This window comes from Erythranthe guttata, chromosome 2 (genome assembly GCF_056151865.1).
Source record: "Erythranthe guttata isolate IM_541 chromosome 2, IM_541, whole genome shotgun sequence".
Lineage (NCBI taxonomy): Eukaryota > Viridiplantae > Streptophyta > Magnoliopsida > Lamiales > Phrymaceae > Erythranthe > Erythranthe guttata.
In genome coordinates, this window is record NC_142534.1 from 1,633,759 (window position 1) to 1,650,583 (window position 16,825).

The 16,825-nt window shown below is 36.5% G+C and overlaps 4 protein-coding genes across 4 annotated transcripts; all 4 read right to left on the reverse strand.

The window, feature by feature from the left end:
• Positions 1–481: 481 nt before the first annotated feature.
• Positions 482–3,924, reverse strand: NIR1 (nitrite reductase 1). Its single transcript, XM_012981489.2, has 4 exons — positions 2,891–3,924; positions 2,387–2,741; positions 1,608–1,896; positions 482–1,422 (listed from the first exon to the last, which is right to left on the reverse strand). Exons 1-4 carry the CDS (start codon positions 3,279–3,281, stop codon positions 682–684), a joined length of 1,776 nt encoding a protein of 591 aa, XP_012836943.2. The 5' UTR covers positions 3,282–3,924; the 3' UTR covers positions 482–681.
• Positions 3,925–5,126: 1,202 nt separating this feature from the next.
• Positions 5,127–9,883, reverse strand: LOC105957556 (glycoprotein 3-alpha-L-fucosyltransferase FUT11). The gene is made up of 7 exons (XM_088823280.1): positions 8,726–9,883; positions 8,038–8,198; positions 7,136–7,377; positions 6,767–6,871; positions 6,246–6,402; positions 5,892–6,119; positions 5,127–5,791 (listed from the first exon to the last, which is right to left on the reverse strand). The coding sequence occupies exons 1-7, from the start codon at positions 9,167–9,169 to the stop codon at positions 5,536–5,538; spliced, it is 1,593 nt and encodes a 530-aa protein (XP_088679406.1). The 5' UTR covers positions 9,170–9,883; the 3' UTR covers positions 5,127–5,535.
• Positions 9,884–10,027: 144 nt separating this feature from the next.
• On the reverse strand, positions 10,028–12,367 carry LOC105957555 (cold-regulated protein 27). Its single transcript, XM_012981487.2, has 5 exons — positions 12,072–12,367; positions 11,200–11,379; positions 10,862–11,084; positions 10,452–10,561; positions 10,028–10,355 (listed from the first exon to the last, which is right to left on the reverse strand). The coding sequence occupies exons 1-5, from the start codon at positions 12,228–12,230 to the stop codon at positions 10,275–10,277; spliced, it is 753 nt and encodes a 250-aa protein (XP_012836941.2). The 5' UTR covers positions 12,231–12,367; the 3' UTR covers positions 10,028–10,274.
• A 2,871-nt stretch (positions 12,368–15,238) lies between these two features.
• On the reverse strand, positions 15,239–16,296 carry LOC105957413 (hypothetical protein). The gene is made up of 2 exons (XM_012981335.2): positions 15,721–16,296; positions 15,239–15,605 (listed from the first exon to the last, which is right to left on the reverse strand). The coding sequence occupies exons 1-2, from the start codon at positions 16,085–16,087 to the stop codon at positions 15,517–15,519; spliced, it is 456 nt and encodes a 151-aa protein (XP_012836789.2). The 5' UTR covers positions 16,088–16,296; the 3' UTR covers positions 15,239–15,516.
• Positions 16,297–16,825: the final 529 nt, after the last annotated feature.

Sequence of the window (16,825 nt, forward strand, 5' to 3'; positions counted from 1 at the left end):
AATGTAATATATGCACGTGTATGATTTGTGAATAGAAGACTGATAATATTCGGGTGCAACTTTATGATTAAATGGGCCCGGTTAGTCCAGCAACTCTTGGGCGATAATGTAGGCCCATATATTTATTCGGCTCCAACTTTATGATTAAATGGGCCCGGTTAGCCCAAAAACTCTTGGGCGATAATGTAGGCCCATATATCTATTCGGGGTCCAACTTTACGATAAAATGGGCCCAGTTAGCCCAGCAACTCTTGGGCGATACTCTAGGCCCATATCTTTATTCGGGTCCAACTTTACGATAAAATGGGCCCGGTTAGCCTACCTACTCTTGGGCGATAGCTGTGGTTATTTCTATAGTACAACCGATGAAAGTTACATCGGGTGCTTATTTACCGTTGATTTGCACACACCAATGTGAGTATTTGTGTTTATGTATATATAAATGGTAACGAAGATGAAAGCTAATTTCTTTCTTTGATATATATAACTGAGAAGAAAATTACAAAGTGAGCTGTATAGAATACAGTACTTATACACAATACTCCCATCCCATCTTATAAGAACCAATTAACAATTTATTCACTTAAAAATAATAAGTACTCAAATTCACAACCAAAATCCAACCAAGTTAGAAACTGCAAATTTTCTTTTTTTTTCCCCATTTTCTTGGAAGCAAAAAAATCAATCTTCACTTTCCTCCCTCTCCCTCAAAACACCACCAAACTTCTCAACCAACAAGTCCACAACCAAAGGCACCAAATCCTCACAAGGCACACTCTTCTTATAAATCTCCCCCAAATGCGAGTCGCTCCCGATTCGCCCCCCGAGAAAAACATCCGCCCCCTCCACCACCTTCCCGTCTTTGTTCCTCGTCATACACCCCATAAACCCTATATCCGCCACCTGTACCTGCCCGCAAGTATTCGGGCAGCCCGTCCAGTGCATCCTGACCGGCTTCACCACCGAAACCAGCCTCCCCACCTCCTCGGTCACCTTCAACGCTCGAGCCTTGGTCTCGATAATCGCCTGCCCGCAGAACTGGTTGCCCGTGCACGCCACTAGCCCCTTCATGAGTATGGGCGGCTCGGGTGAGAACCGGTTCTTCAGTAGGGGCTCGTTGAGTAGGGCTTCGAGTTTGGAGTTCGCGATATTTGGGATGATGATGTTTTGCTCCACGGTTAAACGGAGCTCGCCCGACCCGTATTCGTCGGCTAAACGGGCCAGCTCGTCCATGTCGTCGGCCTGGATCCGCCCAACTGGAATGTGGATACCTACGAAGCTAAGGCCCTCTTGCTTCTGTGGGTGAGCTCCAAAATAGTCTCTCCTCTCCCATTGGGCGTCGACGAGGTCTTCCGAAGAAGCTCTCTCTAAACTTAATTGTGGCATTCTTTTCACTATTTCTTCTCTGAATCCTTCTATCCCCTGCATCATTGAATAAAATCAAAATTTTGTAAATATATTTGGCAAATCATATTAATTCATTTAGGCCTCGTTTGGCTTCTAAGATAAGATTAGCCAATAGGTGTCCAATAATTTGATTAAATATGGCTAATCTTACTAACCGAACGAGGTCTTAAGTTATTATCATATTAATATTATAAACTCACAAGTTCATCAATGAGCCACATCATTCTTGTTTTCTGCCTGTTCCCTCTAAAGCCGAGGTCTCTGAAAGTCTCGAGTACAGCTTTGCAAACCGGGAGTATGTCGTCGCCTGGGACCCACGCATCGAGAGGGATTGCCTCCGCGCATCTCTTTGGGCTGAAGAACCCTCCAACTAGAAGATTAAATCCGAACCGTCCATTCTTCGTGGCCGGCATGTAAGCAAGATCGTTGATGTGTGGATGCTCGTAGAGATCGTGCGATCCTATCACACACACATTCCACTTCCTCGGCCTACAAAACAATCACCACAACAAACAATTTTCAGCAACAAAAATCCAAAATATCATTCCAACACAACATTTCTCGATTCTTTGTCCACATTACATTAGGGCCTCGGTTGGTTCCTAACTCAATTGTATTATTGGACAGTGGCGGGCGGGTACAATAAATAATTTCCCAATTAGCCAAGATTAGAACTGTTTTTTTTTTCACAATTGCAGGCCGGCTCGAAAAATTATTGGACGAACCAAATATGCAATAAAGTATAATTATTTCATTAAATCATGGTTAATCTTACCACAGTAAAACCTCGATAAATTAATAAACCTCGTTTAAATAATAAGTTTTCTTGGTCCCAACTCGAGGACAACTTGCTAAAAATGAATTCGTTAAATTAATATTTCGCTAAATTAATAGAATTTGACTGATCCCGATTCCCGACTGTATTGTAATCAAAAGAAATGTAATTATTAAAAAAAAAAGGTGTGGAATAAGAACTTACAAGTTGGTAAAAGCGGGATTTCCACGAGAATTGGCGGTAATGTATTGAGAGAGGAGATTGCAATACGACCTCGTATCGACGATTTCGTGTGGGTCAATTCCAGCAAGAGGATTCCCCACTGGATTCCTCACGTTGTCCATCCCACTCTGCAAGCTGGTCAAACCGACGTCGTCCAGCCCTTTCAAAATCTCCGGCACATCTGGCAAAACCACGCCGCGTATCTGCCAGTTCTGACGTGTCGTGACGTCAGCGCAACCGTCTTCCCCGTACTTCCGGATAACGCTCGCCAGATACCGAGTCTGAGCACTCGTCGTCACGCCGTTTGGCAGCTTCAGCCTCATCATGAATCTACCGTCTGCTCATCATCGTCATCACCAAATCACAAATTAATTAAATTATTTTATAAAAAATAAAAAAATCAGATCCTAAATCGTGGATCTTAAATCAGCTTACAGTAAATTGAATTGAAGCTCTAAAAAAACACACACAGAAACACGCACTCACAGTGGTGTTTTCGGCGGTGGAAGAGGCCGAGCCATTTGAGCCTGACGTCGATGTCTTCCTTGGTGAGCTTTGACTTTTCGATTTCTTCGAGTGAGATTTTGGCGAGGTCTTCGATTCCGTTTTCCATGAACAATTTCATCGGCTCCTTCTCGATCTTCACCTTCTCCTGTGGATTTATGCCTTGCCTGAACTTCTCCTTCAGGATAAAGTAACCATCCTTCTCCTCTACTCTCGGCTCGAGGCGGAGAGCGTCTACCTCCGCCGCACCGGATGATGGCGGCGCCGCCGTCTGCGGCGGCGGTGTGGCCTGGAGCCTGGTGCTCTTGAACCTGTTGTTGCTGGAGTTCGTCAGCAGTGATGGTGCCAGGAATCTCACTGAAAGTGATGACATGCTGTGGCGGTGGCAGTGGCGGTGGAGGTTTCAACTAGTTCCGGCGGTGATGGTGGTGGTGGTGGAGGGACAATGGGCTGAGGTGATAGTTTTGTAGTGTGGGGGAATGGTGTATTGGGCTCTTGATTACTGCTAAAGGCCATTTGTCTATGCTAATGCTGACAGTTGGTGTGCTTTGACGAAAATGCCCCTGTGTTAGTTATTTTATCAGGCGTGGGTCCCAGAAGGTGCTCCACGTGAATGCGTGGAAATGGGTGGGGTTATTATGGGAATTGTGCGACAAAAAAATGGCTTGTGGCGGTGGCGACGCTTGGAGATAAGAAAATTGTAGAGAGAGAAAGATATAGAGAGAGAGAGAGAGCCACAGGCTATAATGAAAGTAGTGGAATGGGAGTCTCTTGGCACTGCATTTGGGTTCTTTCTGTTCCTTAGTTCACCGACCACAATTTCTTTGACATATATAAAAAAATATCTCTCATTTCTTTCGAGTATAATATTAACTAAATAAATAAAACAAGAAGGAGATGAAATAAAAAAAATAAAAAAATAAGGGATTGCAGAATTATGAAATATCAAATAATTCACTTTACTATTTTTTTTTTTAAACTGGAATGGTTATTCAAGGACGAAATAAATTTGGGTTAGTAGTCTTCATGATAGAGTTAGGCACTAGACTATAATAATCATAAAATCAGTATAATTAAAAAAATTTTCCTGCCCTTTCGGCTCAATAAATTAACTCCAGTGTCCTAATTACAATGTAATGCTGTCCGTATTATTGGTCAACTAGGGATTTAAGTTACAGAAAATTAAAAAATAATTGCATTAAAGTATGAAAAGGTTCAGATTAGAAAAATAAAGGAAAAGGAAATCAAAAGTAGTAGGAGTACTACTAAATAAGAAGAGAAGGAAAGTGTGGCGGGTGGCCTCATTGGAAAGTGAAAGGCCAAGACTCATGACAGGAGGCAACATCGATGATGACGTACCTATCGAGCCGCCTCATTTTTTCAAGTGTTATATTATAATTAGCCAAAGTAGTTTTCATCAAGTTGCGGTTTTCGAAATATGTGGCGCAATGGTTTTTTTATGGTACGTTTTACAAACGAGCGAGTTAGATGTTACACTTGAATCCTGACTATTTACATCGGGTGAATTTCGACAGTATATCTGATTAAATAAATCCATCCAATGTAACATTTTAGTTACCCTTACAAATGTGTGAAAATTAACATGTGTTTTGACCTGCGAGCCAGCTCTAGCTCATTTTTATTGTTTGAATGCTTACGTGCGGGTTTGGTTTTAATATTTTTATATATATATTGTTAGATTTTTATGAGCTACATTCGAAAGCAAAAAAAAAAGGAAAAAAAAAAAAAAAAACAATAATCATTAGACAAGATAATGTAAGGAAGTCGGGTGGCTGTGTGCACAGATTACAATTACAAATAGTCCCCACCACCAAAGGGGTGTCATGAAACTAAATTGCAACAAGGACATTTCCGGAATTTCAGACCGTTGATAAATATAAAATTTATGATGATGATGATAATAATAACATAAAATCCCAGGAAATAGACAGATTCCTACCTTTGTTCCATCAATATCAAGAAAGAGGTGCTCGAATCAATGAAGTCATTTTTTTCTTTCCAAAAGTATCATCCGAAAAGAACACAACTCAGTTCTCTCCGAAACATTAGACGAACAAAAAAAAGAACTGATTCTTAGGAAACTCGAATCAGACGAGCACCTCAAATCCCACTGGATTCCTACACTTCGATTGTCTAAAACTAAATAGATTCGATCACTATAACGATGAATTTAATCCTTACGGTGCATACATAGATATTTATCCAAGTGGTCGATAAATTTAATTAAGATCAAACAAATTATCTGAACAAAATATCAAAGTGTTCCGAAGAAAAGGGCTAATGAATGGAACAGGTTAACTTTCTTACCTTCTATCATTTTGCATGGTCAACTAAATAGACTGCACTGTCATGGTTTTCCCTCAAATAGCACCGTATGTCTTAAACAACAAGTATCGAAACTGATGACAAAACTAAGATTAAAAAAAAATGTAATAATCTCGTCCTTTTTTTTTTCGTGTGAAAACTAATCAATACATTGTTAAGCAAAAGCAATTAGGAGAATAAAGGGAAGAGTTTTAGTAAACTCACCCCTAGCTTCGAGAGATTCCTTCTACAATTTCCAAATGCAGCAGCCAAGAAGAAGAAGATTCCAGAACTTCAATCATTTATACGAATATGACTTCGAATTTGGCACATGGGTGACTCTCTATGTGGGTAGTGAAATCGGAATCTCCTTTGAACCTAAATGTATATAGTGCTTGTCTCTCTGTCATTCCAACGGGGTATATTCTGTAAACTTTGAGCTCGTCTCCTCCCCTTATACTTTCGGGCCTCTCTGATTTCCAAACGGGTACGTGTTTCAGAGACTTAAACTTCGATAAAACAGCAGAAGATAATGCCTCCAGGGTTAAATTGTCCGACCTGCATGAAATACCATATATTAGTTCCAAATACGTACCTTACGAAAAAGCCATCTGCGGAAATTCAATCGAATACACTGTTATGCTACACAAATACGTACCTTAAGAAAATGGATTCCATGTCAAACCTCCCTCTTTCTCTTACATATATATGATACACGGTATTCGAGCCACTGGTACACTTGCAGGGGCGTTTTCGAAATTCTGGACTTTCTTCATCTTTGTCCTGGATCTTGGTTGCCAAGTAAATGCACAAACGGCATGACGAGTGTACTGCAGCCATATCAACAAGTGCCTTGAAAGAATCCGACGGCCCATCAAACTTCCACCTGCACAAAAAAAAAAAAAAAAAATTAAAAATCCTCAACTTTTCAAAATGATCCATTTAGATCGATTTGTTTACTAACAAAGTATTTTACGGGAAAATTCACAGAGGTGGTGACTTATTTGCGGACCTTAATGATTCATTGTATGCACTCGGATTTTCAGATAGATACTTCATCCTATTGGCAATAGAATCGGCATCTGTGACCTCTTTGATATGCAAAACTGAACTAGGAGAAGGTGCAAAATCCATTATATTAGGGGCCCCAATTACAACTGGAACACTACCTGCAAATGTGCGATAAATGCTTTTTGTCAGACAAAAATCAAATTAAAAAAAAAAAACACTAAAATAGAACATCCGAAACTCGACTCATTAGTTTCTTAGGTGCATTTCACTTTCTCCAAAGCAAGCATCCCATATTCCAAAAGTTAATAGAAATTCAACTCTGTAATTCTCAGGTCACTGTTTCAACTTGTGCACCTCAAATCACACAATTTCTTACACGATGCAAACATACCAGAACCTATATAATGAATATATATATATATGTGTATGAGTGTGTGTGTGTGTGTGTGTGTTGTGTGGGTGTGTGTGGTTCAATTTGTTCATCAACAAAGCAAAGGAGTATGAAAGAATATAATACATTACCGGCTACAAGAGACTGGAAAAACTTCTCGGTAACATAGTCCTCCTCGTTGGAGTTCTCAAAAGCCAAGCTAAATTTGTACCGCTTCAGTGTTTCCACTTTGTCCACTGAAAATACAAAAGATCTTCATGTAAATCCACTCATGTAAATCCAAACACAAGTTGAACCAGAAAATTAATTAAAGAATTTCAATTCTACTTTCGCAGAACTTTGCACTCGACACTTGCAGTTATTTAAGATTCTCAGTGAAATGAAACCTTATCTTTTATGTTGACGTATTTAGAAAACGGAAAAAAAAATGATAGAGAAATTCAAACACCAATTTCCATTATTTAACCAGAAGACTGTTTAAAAAGAATAAAATAAAGCACCTCTTCCATCGTGGTTTCGGTGGCAACCCCCATAAGAATCGATTTTAATGTTTGCATTCTCAAGAGCAATCAATGCTTGCAATCGGAAATTTCTGGCACCGCAATTAGAAATGAAGGCAGCAGCAAGAGCACTTTCGGTCTTTGGTTTAACTGGAGCCATTATGTCATATTCAGCCCAAGAGAAATACCCGACCGGCACATCTGACGAAAGGCTTGTTGTCATAACAACATCATATCCCTTTCTGTGACATAACAAACATACCATAATAAATTAGTAATGCGTAGAACATAATAATATGAAAATGTAAAAACCATTAGAAATAACGAGGAGAAAAAAGAAGTAAGCTCTACAAAATCCAAGAAAGCACTATTAGCCATAGTTACTAGAATCCCATCCCCTATACTTTCTGGCCTCGTTTTGGTTGTCAAGATAAGATTAAATAATATAATGAAAACCCGATTATTTTATCGAACCCTGGGATGTCCAACAAAAAAGCTTCCTAAGAGGCAAGATAAGACAAGATAAACGATGATAACATCATATTTGTGGGTCGACCGGGCAAGTTCTTTTGGATACCGAACATCAAAGTCCTGTTATTTGGTTAATAGTGGTTAATCTCCCCAACCAAACGAGGCCTCTACGTACCAATCTAATCCTTATTAAGATAACTTCCTCCTTTTTATTCGATCGACTTCTCTATTGTACTTAATGTTGTTTTTTGTCAATATAAAGAGCACAAATACATCAATCTCAGTAACCATTCTATCATTAATTCGAGATTAGAGATAAATTATCCAGAATATTTATTTATTCTTGCAGAATTACGGAATTCAGGGTATGAAAATATATGGATATAGGTTAAGAAAAAAAAAACGAAGCAACCACATTTGTGCTTACCCACCGTCTTGCCATGTCAATATTATTCTCGGCATAATATGTAGCCGACTCCATTGACCTTAGCACACTAGCAGTACCGGATTTCTGAGGCATCCCGAATCCAGCATCAAGCTTCTTACCACCTTCAAACCCAAACTTACATCCAACCGCACATGTTTTCCACTCCTACAAATCATACTAACATAAATTTAAAAAATAATAATAATGCAAGAAAAATGATCAACATCTATTGGAATTGTTTATGCATCACATTTAATGAGACTTGCTTATCATTTACAACATAGAAGGGTAATCAATCAATAATGTCGAAAACTCAGCTGTAATCCAAATTGGATTATTGTAATAAATAATCAGAGGCTACTTTTACAACAAATGTCAATAAAACACAAATAATCTACAAAGCAAATACTCCACATCAAATATTCACTTACTAAAGAAAACACCATGCCAAACTCACAAAAAGATAAAAGAGTTCATCAATGGTAATCAATATTCAATAATGTGGAAAACTCAACTGTAATCCAAATTCGCTTTGTTAAAATAAATAATCACAGGCCACTATTACAACAAATGTCAATGAAACACAAAGTAATCTACAAAGTAATTGCACCATTCCTTATATTCACTAACTAAACAAAACACACAAAAAATAGAAACAAGTAACAAAACATAAAATGATAGTAAAAAACTACCTCATCACCACCGTGTACAAAAATGGGGTTTTCCTTGAAATCCCTAGAATAAGGCACGTAGTCCTCCTTCTCCAACCAAGCTTCGCAGCTGTCCTCGGGGTCGGGTACCGGGTCGTGACCCGACCCAGCAATTTGGGTCGACCAGGAAGACGACGCCGTTTTTGCTGTCGTCGCCGTCGTCGTCTGAGTGAAGCGGTAGAACGAGTCGGCCCATGAGTTGACTAGGTCAACGTTTTTCACCATGTCGAGGCGGCCGAGGAACGCGATCTCTCCAATCACCACCAAACCAACCAGAATCGGTAGAAAATTCGACCATTTTTTCCTGTTCGGATTCGGAGGAGAAGATGCTGACGATGATGAATAAGATGTTGATGGAATATCCGGATCGGGTAATTCACCGGGTTTGGAGTGTTGCCTGTGACTGGAACTTGATGAAGTAGCCATCAACTCCGATTTAGGAAATTAATTCCTCTTATTGTCAATTTTTGGAATATTATATTAATTTTATTTTCATGGAAAAATTAAACGAGCTCCACTGTGTGTGTTTGTGGTTTGTGTGTGTGTGTGTGTTTGAGAGAGAGAGGAGGGGGTTTTAGGAGCAGAATACATACAAATGATGAAATGAAGTGGAAAAAGGCTCGTAATTTAGTTTAATTTGTTTGCATTTGGAAAGAATTTTTAAAAATTGTGTTTGAGCTTATTTTGATAAACCATACTACAATAGAGTAGATTTCGAACCGGCTTTAATCGAGCCGAACAACGAATCGAGCTCGAGGAGGTCAAGCCGAAATTCATAATTTATCGAATTTGGTTTGTTGATGGCTTGACTTCATGGGCAAGGATTCCAGATTAGAAAAACATATAAAAACAAAATGTATGGTATAAAATTAGCTTTAGGATAATTACATAAACAGAAAAAAGGAGGTTTAACCTAACACGTGATAATACCTCATTCTTTGTCACCTAACTAAAATGATTACAATGTGAAGAACAATACTAGATTCCAAACAAGGTGGTTTTTATAATTTAAACCTAGATTACTCAAACAGATATCCGATTATCGATACAGATTAGACGAAAATAAATGCCTTTAGAGTAGGCAATCCACAAACCCCAGCACTTAATTAACTACAAAATAACCCCCAAACATTTAAAATCGGAACCTAAATTTAGCCATAAAAGATATATACATATATATATATATATATATATATATATATATATATATATATATATATATATATATATATATATATATATATATATATATATATATATATATATATATGTTCTACGTTTACATCTACAAAAAAATGAAATTTACTTTCCTACTATGACCCGAAACCATACAAAAATCCATATTTCCAGAAGAAAAAAGAAATCAAATTTACGTCACCTAAATCTGGCTTTGTGAGTGTTCCTTCGATCATTAGTCACTGGCAGAAGAAATTAAAAGGCTCGTATTCGTGAAAGTCGTTCTTGTTATTTGTCAAAAGAAGTCTTGCAGCAGCTCCCATGTCGAAAAGAATTTCAAGTTGAAGGATTCAATTCATGAGGTGTTAGTTTCTTCTCCGAGCGTGGGACTATTTATCACTGAATCGTATGTAGGAGATCCACCGGAAGGAACAATCTAAAAGAACAAATACACGTGTCAGTAAGGAATCTAAAAAACTCTGGTACATTTGAAAAAGAGTAGCAAAAATCGAAAATTAAGTCTGCACATTACTTGATCCTGACTTGAACTATCTGCTAAAGCTGTCTTCAATCGTTTCGCCCGAGACTCGATATTTGATGTACTTCGATTGTAATCATACAAAAAATTCTGACCTGTTCCCTCTGCAGAAAAATCCAATAAATGTTAATAACTCGATAGCGAAGAAGTACAAAGGATGAACTATGCAGTAACCAATTTCCTCATTTACTTATCAAAACTACATACATGACATAAGTAAGATGTGGATAAGTTTATCTTCTATATCCGTCTGCTTGCCATCTTAACAACTCAAAAACGAGAAAAAATATACCCTCATTATCACTAAAACACCACGTGCCTTATTTCAAAACACCCCACCCCTTAAATGGAGGAATAACAAAGACTAAGACCTAGTGAACGACGAGGATGAGTCTGAATATAACCTTTATTTAGGTCAAATAAAACCATGTGGCGTTCGGTATTGGAAGAAAGTTCCTTTGAACGTGTTGCTAAGCCATGAGAATTTATCTTTTTCCCGTGCTTCACTGTACCGCTAAGCTTCAGAAACTCTTTGCAATTATTCAACCCTTTACTCTTAAGAGAAGTGTAGGTATCACCCCTTACACAGTCAGTCTTTTGCGAACAGCAATTCCGGAGAATATTGAACTGAAAAAAAAAGTAACAAATTATTTTCCGTTTGGTAGTATGGCCATGCAATGACGAAAGAGATTTTAAAACGGCATAAAACATTAAAATAAGGGCTGCAAAGGTAACCATCTACCTTCTCAGAGGCATTGTTCACATTAATCGAGCGTTTCCGAGATACATTAATGTCTATCAGGTTTTGCTCTGAGCATTTTGCAAGCAAACGCTTTGTCTGGTGCAGTTGTTTAACAAATGATGCTTCCAAATGATGTAGATACAAATTGTGTTTCTCATCTGTCCATGCTGTGCGGTCAACCTGCAAATATAAGAAATATAGATTTCAACACACAAAAGATAAATTGAAACTAAAATCAACTGTGAATTCGATAATTGATAAAATAGAAGCACTAAACCATTGCATTTTTACATGGAGGGGACAAATTATGATCAAGATAAGGTTCGATCTGAAAATTTATTCCTGCTTTTGTAACAAATAGATACTAAATTGTGTGTTCATCAAATAATGTACAAGATATGATTGCAATTTTCATAAAACCGACACCAAAGGTTCGTTTTAGCAATGGACTTTTCGCTCTAAGCCGATCGACATTCATGTTTCTTAATTTATCTCTACACCACAGCAAAAAATCATAATCACAAAGTCAACCGAATCGAAACTCAGCCGTAAATTTGACCATTGCAGAGTTATTTCTTCCTTCCTTCAAATATACAGAAACAATCACTTGTGTTTTTGTCCTTTTTAACGCAAAATCTAAATAGATCACGAGAAATTCGTAGAGTAATTACTCCAGCAATCCCTAATTCAATTACACTTAACTCAGGTACAAAATTCACAGCAGAAACACTACGCAGGATCGCATTTAATTTAATTACATAAAACTACTGCATCGTAAGCCTCAGATCGACATAAGAAAAAACAAAATAACCGAGACCACATTATCAATCGGAGAATTACAGAACAGATGACGGAAAAAACAAAAGGTTTACCGGCGGCGCAGTCTCATTCTCCGAGCGTCGAAAAATATCTTGGCAATTCTCAGCAGTCAAAGATGACGCGTCCGAGTTCGACCGAGTCAACTCATGGTCGCAGACTATATCCGCCGCCGACGGCGGATGCGGCGTTCCCGGCAGGCAACAATCCTCCATCCTCACAATATCAAAATGCTTAACGATAACTGGTAAGCGGAAAAAAAATATCTGAATAAAAATAATAAAAAAAAGGAAATAAAACCCTTGGCAAAGAAAATCTCCTTATAGAGAGAGAAGAGAAGAGAGAGAGAGGCGGTGAAATAGAAAATGAAGTAAAAGCCTCCACATGGAAGCGCTTTTACACGTGTGACTGGTTGCCACGTCGGACGGGCTGATAAATATCTTCAGCCCAATGCCAGCCAGATATTTGTTTTTTTTTTGGCCCAAGCAGCGGCGCTTTGTTTGTAGTGTGTGCGTGTGTGGTGATGTGAGGTGTATGTGTGGACCTTGGTTTTTACTTGTATATATATTTTATCAAAAGAGTATTTTATGTATATCCTATTTAACAATTCTATTTATAAAACTATTATTACAAATATCATAAAAAATTATAATATCATTTGATCTTGATATTTTAAGGTGCATAGTTTTATCGGATAATTTATATAATTGATGTTGTATTCATAAATAATTCATGTGTCTCTAATAACTTATGATATTTTTTCTCTTCTTTTAGCTTTTTTTCTCTTTTAACGTCTTTATATGTAAAATTAAGTAACGATATGTCAATCTAAGAAATCATAATGGCGTATTTGTAATTTTTGTAAAATTCTCTTATGAATTTCATTGCAAATCTACTAGCAAAATACTAATCGGTTCCTCTTTTTCTTTGTCTTAAAGGCACCAATCATGATTTAATTTTTAATACAATTTATTTATTATATACTTTTTTATTTTTTTTAAAACTTTTTGCAATGCTACCGGGTCCATCAAATGAGGAAAATTTCTAGTGTATATAAAAATAGTTACAAATTTATAATTTTTCAAATCCACGTGTTATTGTTAAATTCATTGAATCTGTGGTATCTCTAAAACTTTTGGAATTCATCAATGTATTTGTTAACTATCACATTATTTCAATTTTCTAAAAGGGATAGATAATGCCTATCAAATCAGTTGACTGGGGTTACGAGTCTTTAATTAGAAGACTACAATAGTTATATGATCTTATCGTATTAGTATTAAATAAAATAATGCTTATCTCTAATAAACAAATCAATAATTGTCCATCTTTTCATCATTTAAATCTTGACATTTTGATATGGAACAAGATATTTTAGTTTTGTGATAATAATATATAACTAATTTTCGTGGTCCCATTTTTCCCATGAACTCCCTAGACTTTATTTTCGTTTTTTTTTTTATTTTTCGTTATAACTTTTTATATTTATATTTTATTTTTCTAATGAGTCAAAGACTTTTTTAGTTATGTTACCGAATTGCAGAAATGTATGTAACATTTCATTTGTACATAAAAATATGTGATGGACTCAAAGTCCAACATGCTCAAGTGGGTTCATTGCCCATAAAGAAGCCCACGTCAAATTTCTACAAATAAAGATGTTTTAATTCTTAATTATAAAAATTGTTTACATCGTTTCGTTTAATATTACAATAAAATATCGATAATAATTAATAGATTAATAACCTCGCTTCAAATAATATTTTCTCTCAGTCCTGACTCTGTGACACAGTGCTAAATTATTGATTCGATAATTTAATTTTTTCACTAGATTAATACAGTCTCACTAATCCAAAATGCATTAATCTATAGATTGTACTAAATTGTATTAATATTACTTAATGTATATCATTACTAAACTCTTTTAGTAAAAAAAGTATAAATTGGTGGTATATAATTTTTGTCTTATCACTCCAAACCATTGATATATATATAACAATGACCACAAGCAGGGGATTTTATAATCAATTGATAATTAAAGTGGAATATATACATTGCACTCAAAAAGGATATTCTTCTTCTTTTTACATCTACATTTTTTATTTATTTATTTATTATTATTATTTAAAAAACACATGAATAAGCAACAGAACTTTTCAAAGTCCAATTAATTGCTGTACAAAGATAGTCATTGACAAGATGTTTTTTGATCCAGATTAACGCATCTTCCATTGGACGACAATGCACAAGATTACAAACTCTATCTTGAGCATTTTGACTAGTGTATAAATCCAAATATAGGGGTCCAAATTCTTTAGATTATGTAAATATATTAAATTACAGTAGAATATCAATAAATTAAAGTCGATAATAATGTATTAAGTTATTAATTCGATAATTTAATATTTGTTAAATTAAAGAACTTTGCTAGTCTTAGCTCACAAACCAGCAAACTATTTTATAAAAGATTATTTATTATATAACAAATTATTGATAGTGGTACTAATTTAAAAAAATAAAACAAAAGCTCCGATCCAATTCGCTTAGCTTGAGTTTAAATCCATTAAAAAATATATATATATATATATATATATATATATATATATATATATATATATATATATATATATATATATAATAAAACTCGACCCATTTACACAGTAAGTAAATCTTGAATCAAACAAGTATTGAAAGCTGTTTTTCTTCATTTTTATTTGAGCAAAGAATAAAAATGATTTTTCTGAAATGCTGGAAATTATCTGGAAGAGGTCAAGCCCCATGTGACCTTCAATAATTTCTCAAGGCCCATTATTATAATTAGTGGGTTGCTGGGTCAAACCTGATCCTACTTGTCGCATTTGACCAAATTTATTTTCTAAATTATTTATCTCAATTTTGCTATTACGGGTGTGAACAAGCCAAACTCGGCCGATCGAACTCGAACTCGAGAGGCGACTCAGCTAATTTAAACACCTAACTCTTATTCACAACTTTTTCGGTATAGAATGTAATTTAAATTTGTACAAGTTTTCAAGTCTGATTTGCTCATAATTATCACGAAAAATTACCCTCTAAATCAAGTAGCTAAAACATTGAACCACATTCATACTTACCTTCTTACTCGAGAGTCGATATTCGACAGCTAAACAAAGGTCGGAATTTGAAAAAAAAAAAATGAAAAACATATAATTGAAGATTATACACAGAAAATCAAAAGCAGATATAGGAAATAATTAAATTATATACAAACCCCACAGTAAATGGGGCAAAAACCAACAACAATCTTCAACCACTGAAACCAGCAGGAAAAAAAATCTAGAAATTCAATTGCCATTTGCAGCAATGATTTAAACTTAGAGACAAAGATAGAGATTGATAGCGGGGGACAAAAAAAAAAAGAAAAAAAAAAGGAGAAAATCTACCTTTTGCTTTTTTTTTTTTTTTTTCTTTTTTTCTTTTTTTTGGGGGCTTTCGGCTGTTAAATTATGAGTCGCCATCGAATCACGGGTTAGGCGAAAATTGGCGCACCGAACACGCCACCACCTGCGCCCATTGCCTCAATTTCGTTTTGACTATCTCTGGTTCTTCACCTATTTTTTATTTGCAATTATTAATACGAAAATATTTATCTTAAATCCAAATTAATCTCGATTCAACAATCAGGAATCTGTTTTTTTTAATTGAAAAATAAAATTGAATTATTACCTGGATCGATGATCGATTTAGGGCTGCCGACGGACGACGAAGCGGAGTCGCAATCGGAAAACGACGCCGACGAGGTTCGGGAGAGAGTATTGCTGTACTGGCGGTTCACGGCGTAGTATAAATCAAGTCCGGGGAAAGTGGAGCGGAGTTTCGGATCCAAATCGGGCGAATCGAAGCTGAAACCCAGGTCAAAGCAGGCGCGCAGCTCGTCTAGGTCATCGTCCGTCACGCTGCGGCCGCGCCGCAGCCGGTGATTTCTCCGGCGAATCGTCCACGCCTCGTCCCGGAGAATGTCGGGAGACCACGAATTCTGCTTCAGCAAAGCCGTCGGAGCTCCGCTGCGGAGTCGATTCTCTGATCCCGACATGGAAAACACACGCCGCCGTAGAGGCGCAGGGTTCGGGCGGGGGTTGGGCGGGGGGGGGGGGGGGGGGGTGGGGGTGGATTTACCTCCGTGAGGTTTTTGGTATGTTTGTTTGGAGCGGGAATAGTGGGGAAAGGGAATCTTTGGTATATAAAGGAGAGGAGGTGGGCTGGGCTGAGTTGTCTCCCGTGGGGTCTACGCCACCATTCGCCGCTGGGAGTCGACTTTCTTAGTTCCCAGAATATTCTATACTTCTTTTTTTTAATCTTTTACGTTTCTTTTTATTGGTTTATTGCATTCAGCACCCTATATCTATTGTAATTAGAAAAAAAATGCATAACAATTTGATAAATTAATAACATCGTTTAAATAATAATTTCTTTCGGTTCTGAATCAGTAAGAACGTATTAAATTTTTAGATCGATAATTTAACATTTCGTTAAGTTAATAGAATTTTATTAGTCCCGATTATATTAGTTTAGGGTAAATTACGGACACCCATGAGTTAAGACCAAATTACTAACTCCACCATGTTTGGGTGATTACAATCACCTCTCAACTATTAAATATGTTTACATGTCCACTCTTGCAGATTTAAATTTAGTGGAATCTTCTAGATTATGTGCAATATTCTTCAATTTGTACCAATTTTACCACATTCGAGCTCAACATTTGGAAACAAGATGATCATAAGATGTATCTATTGACTTGTAAATATAAAATTGTGGTGCACCATAAAGT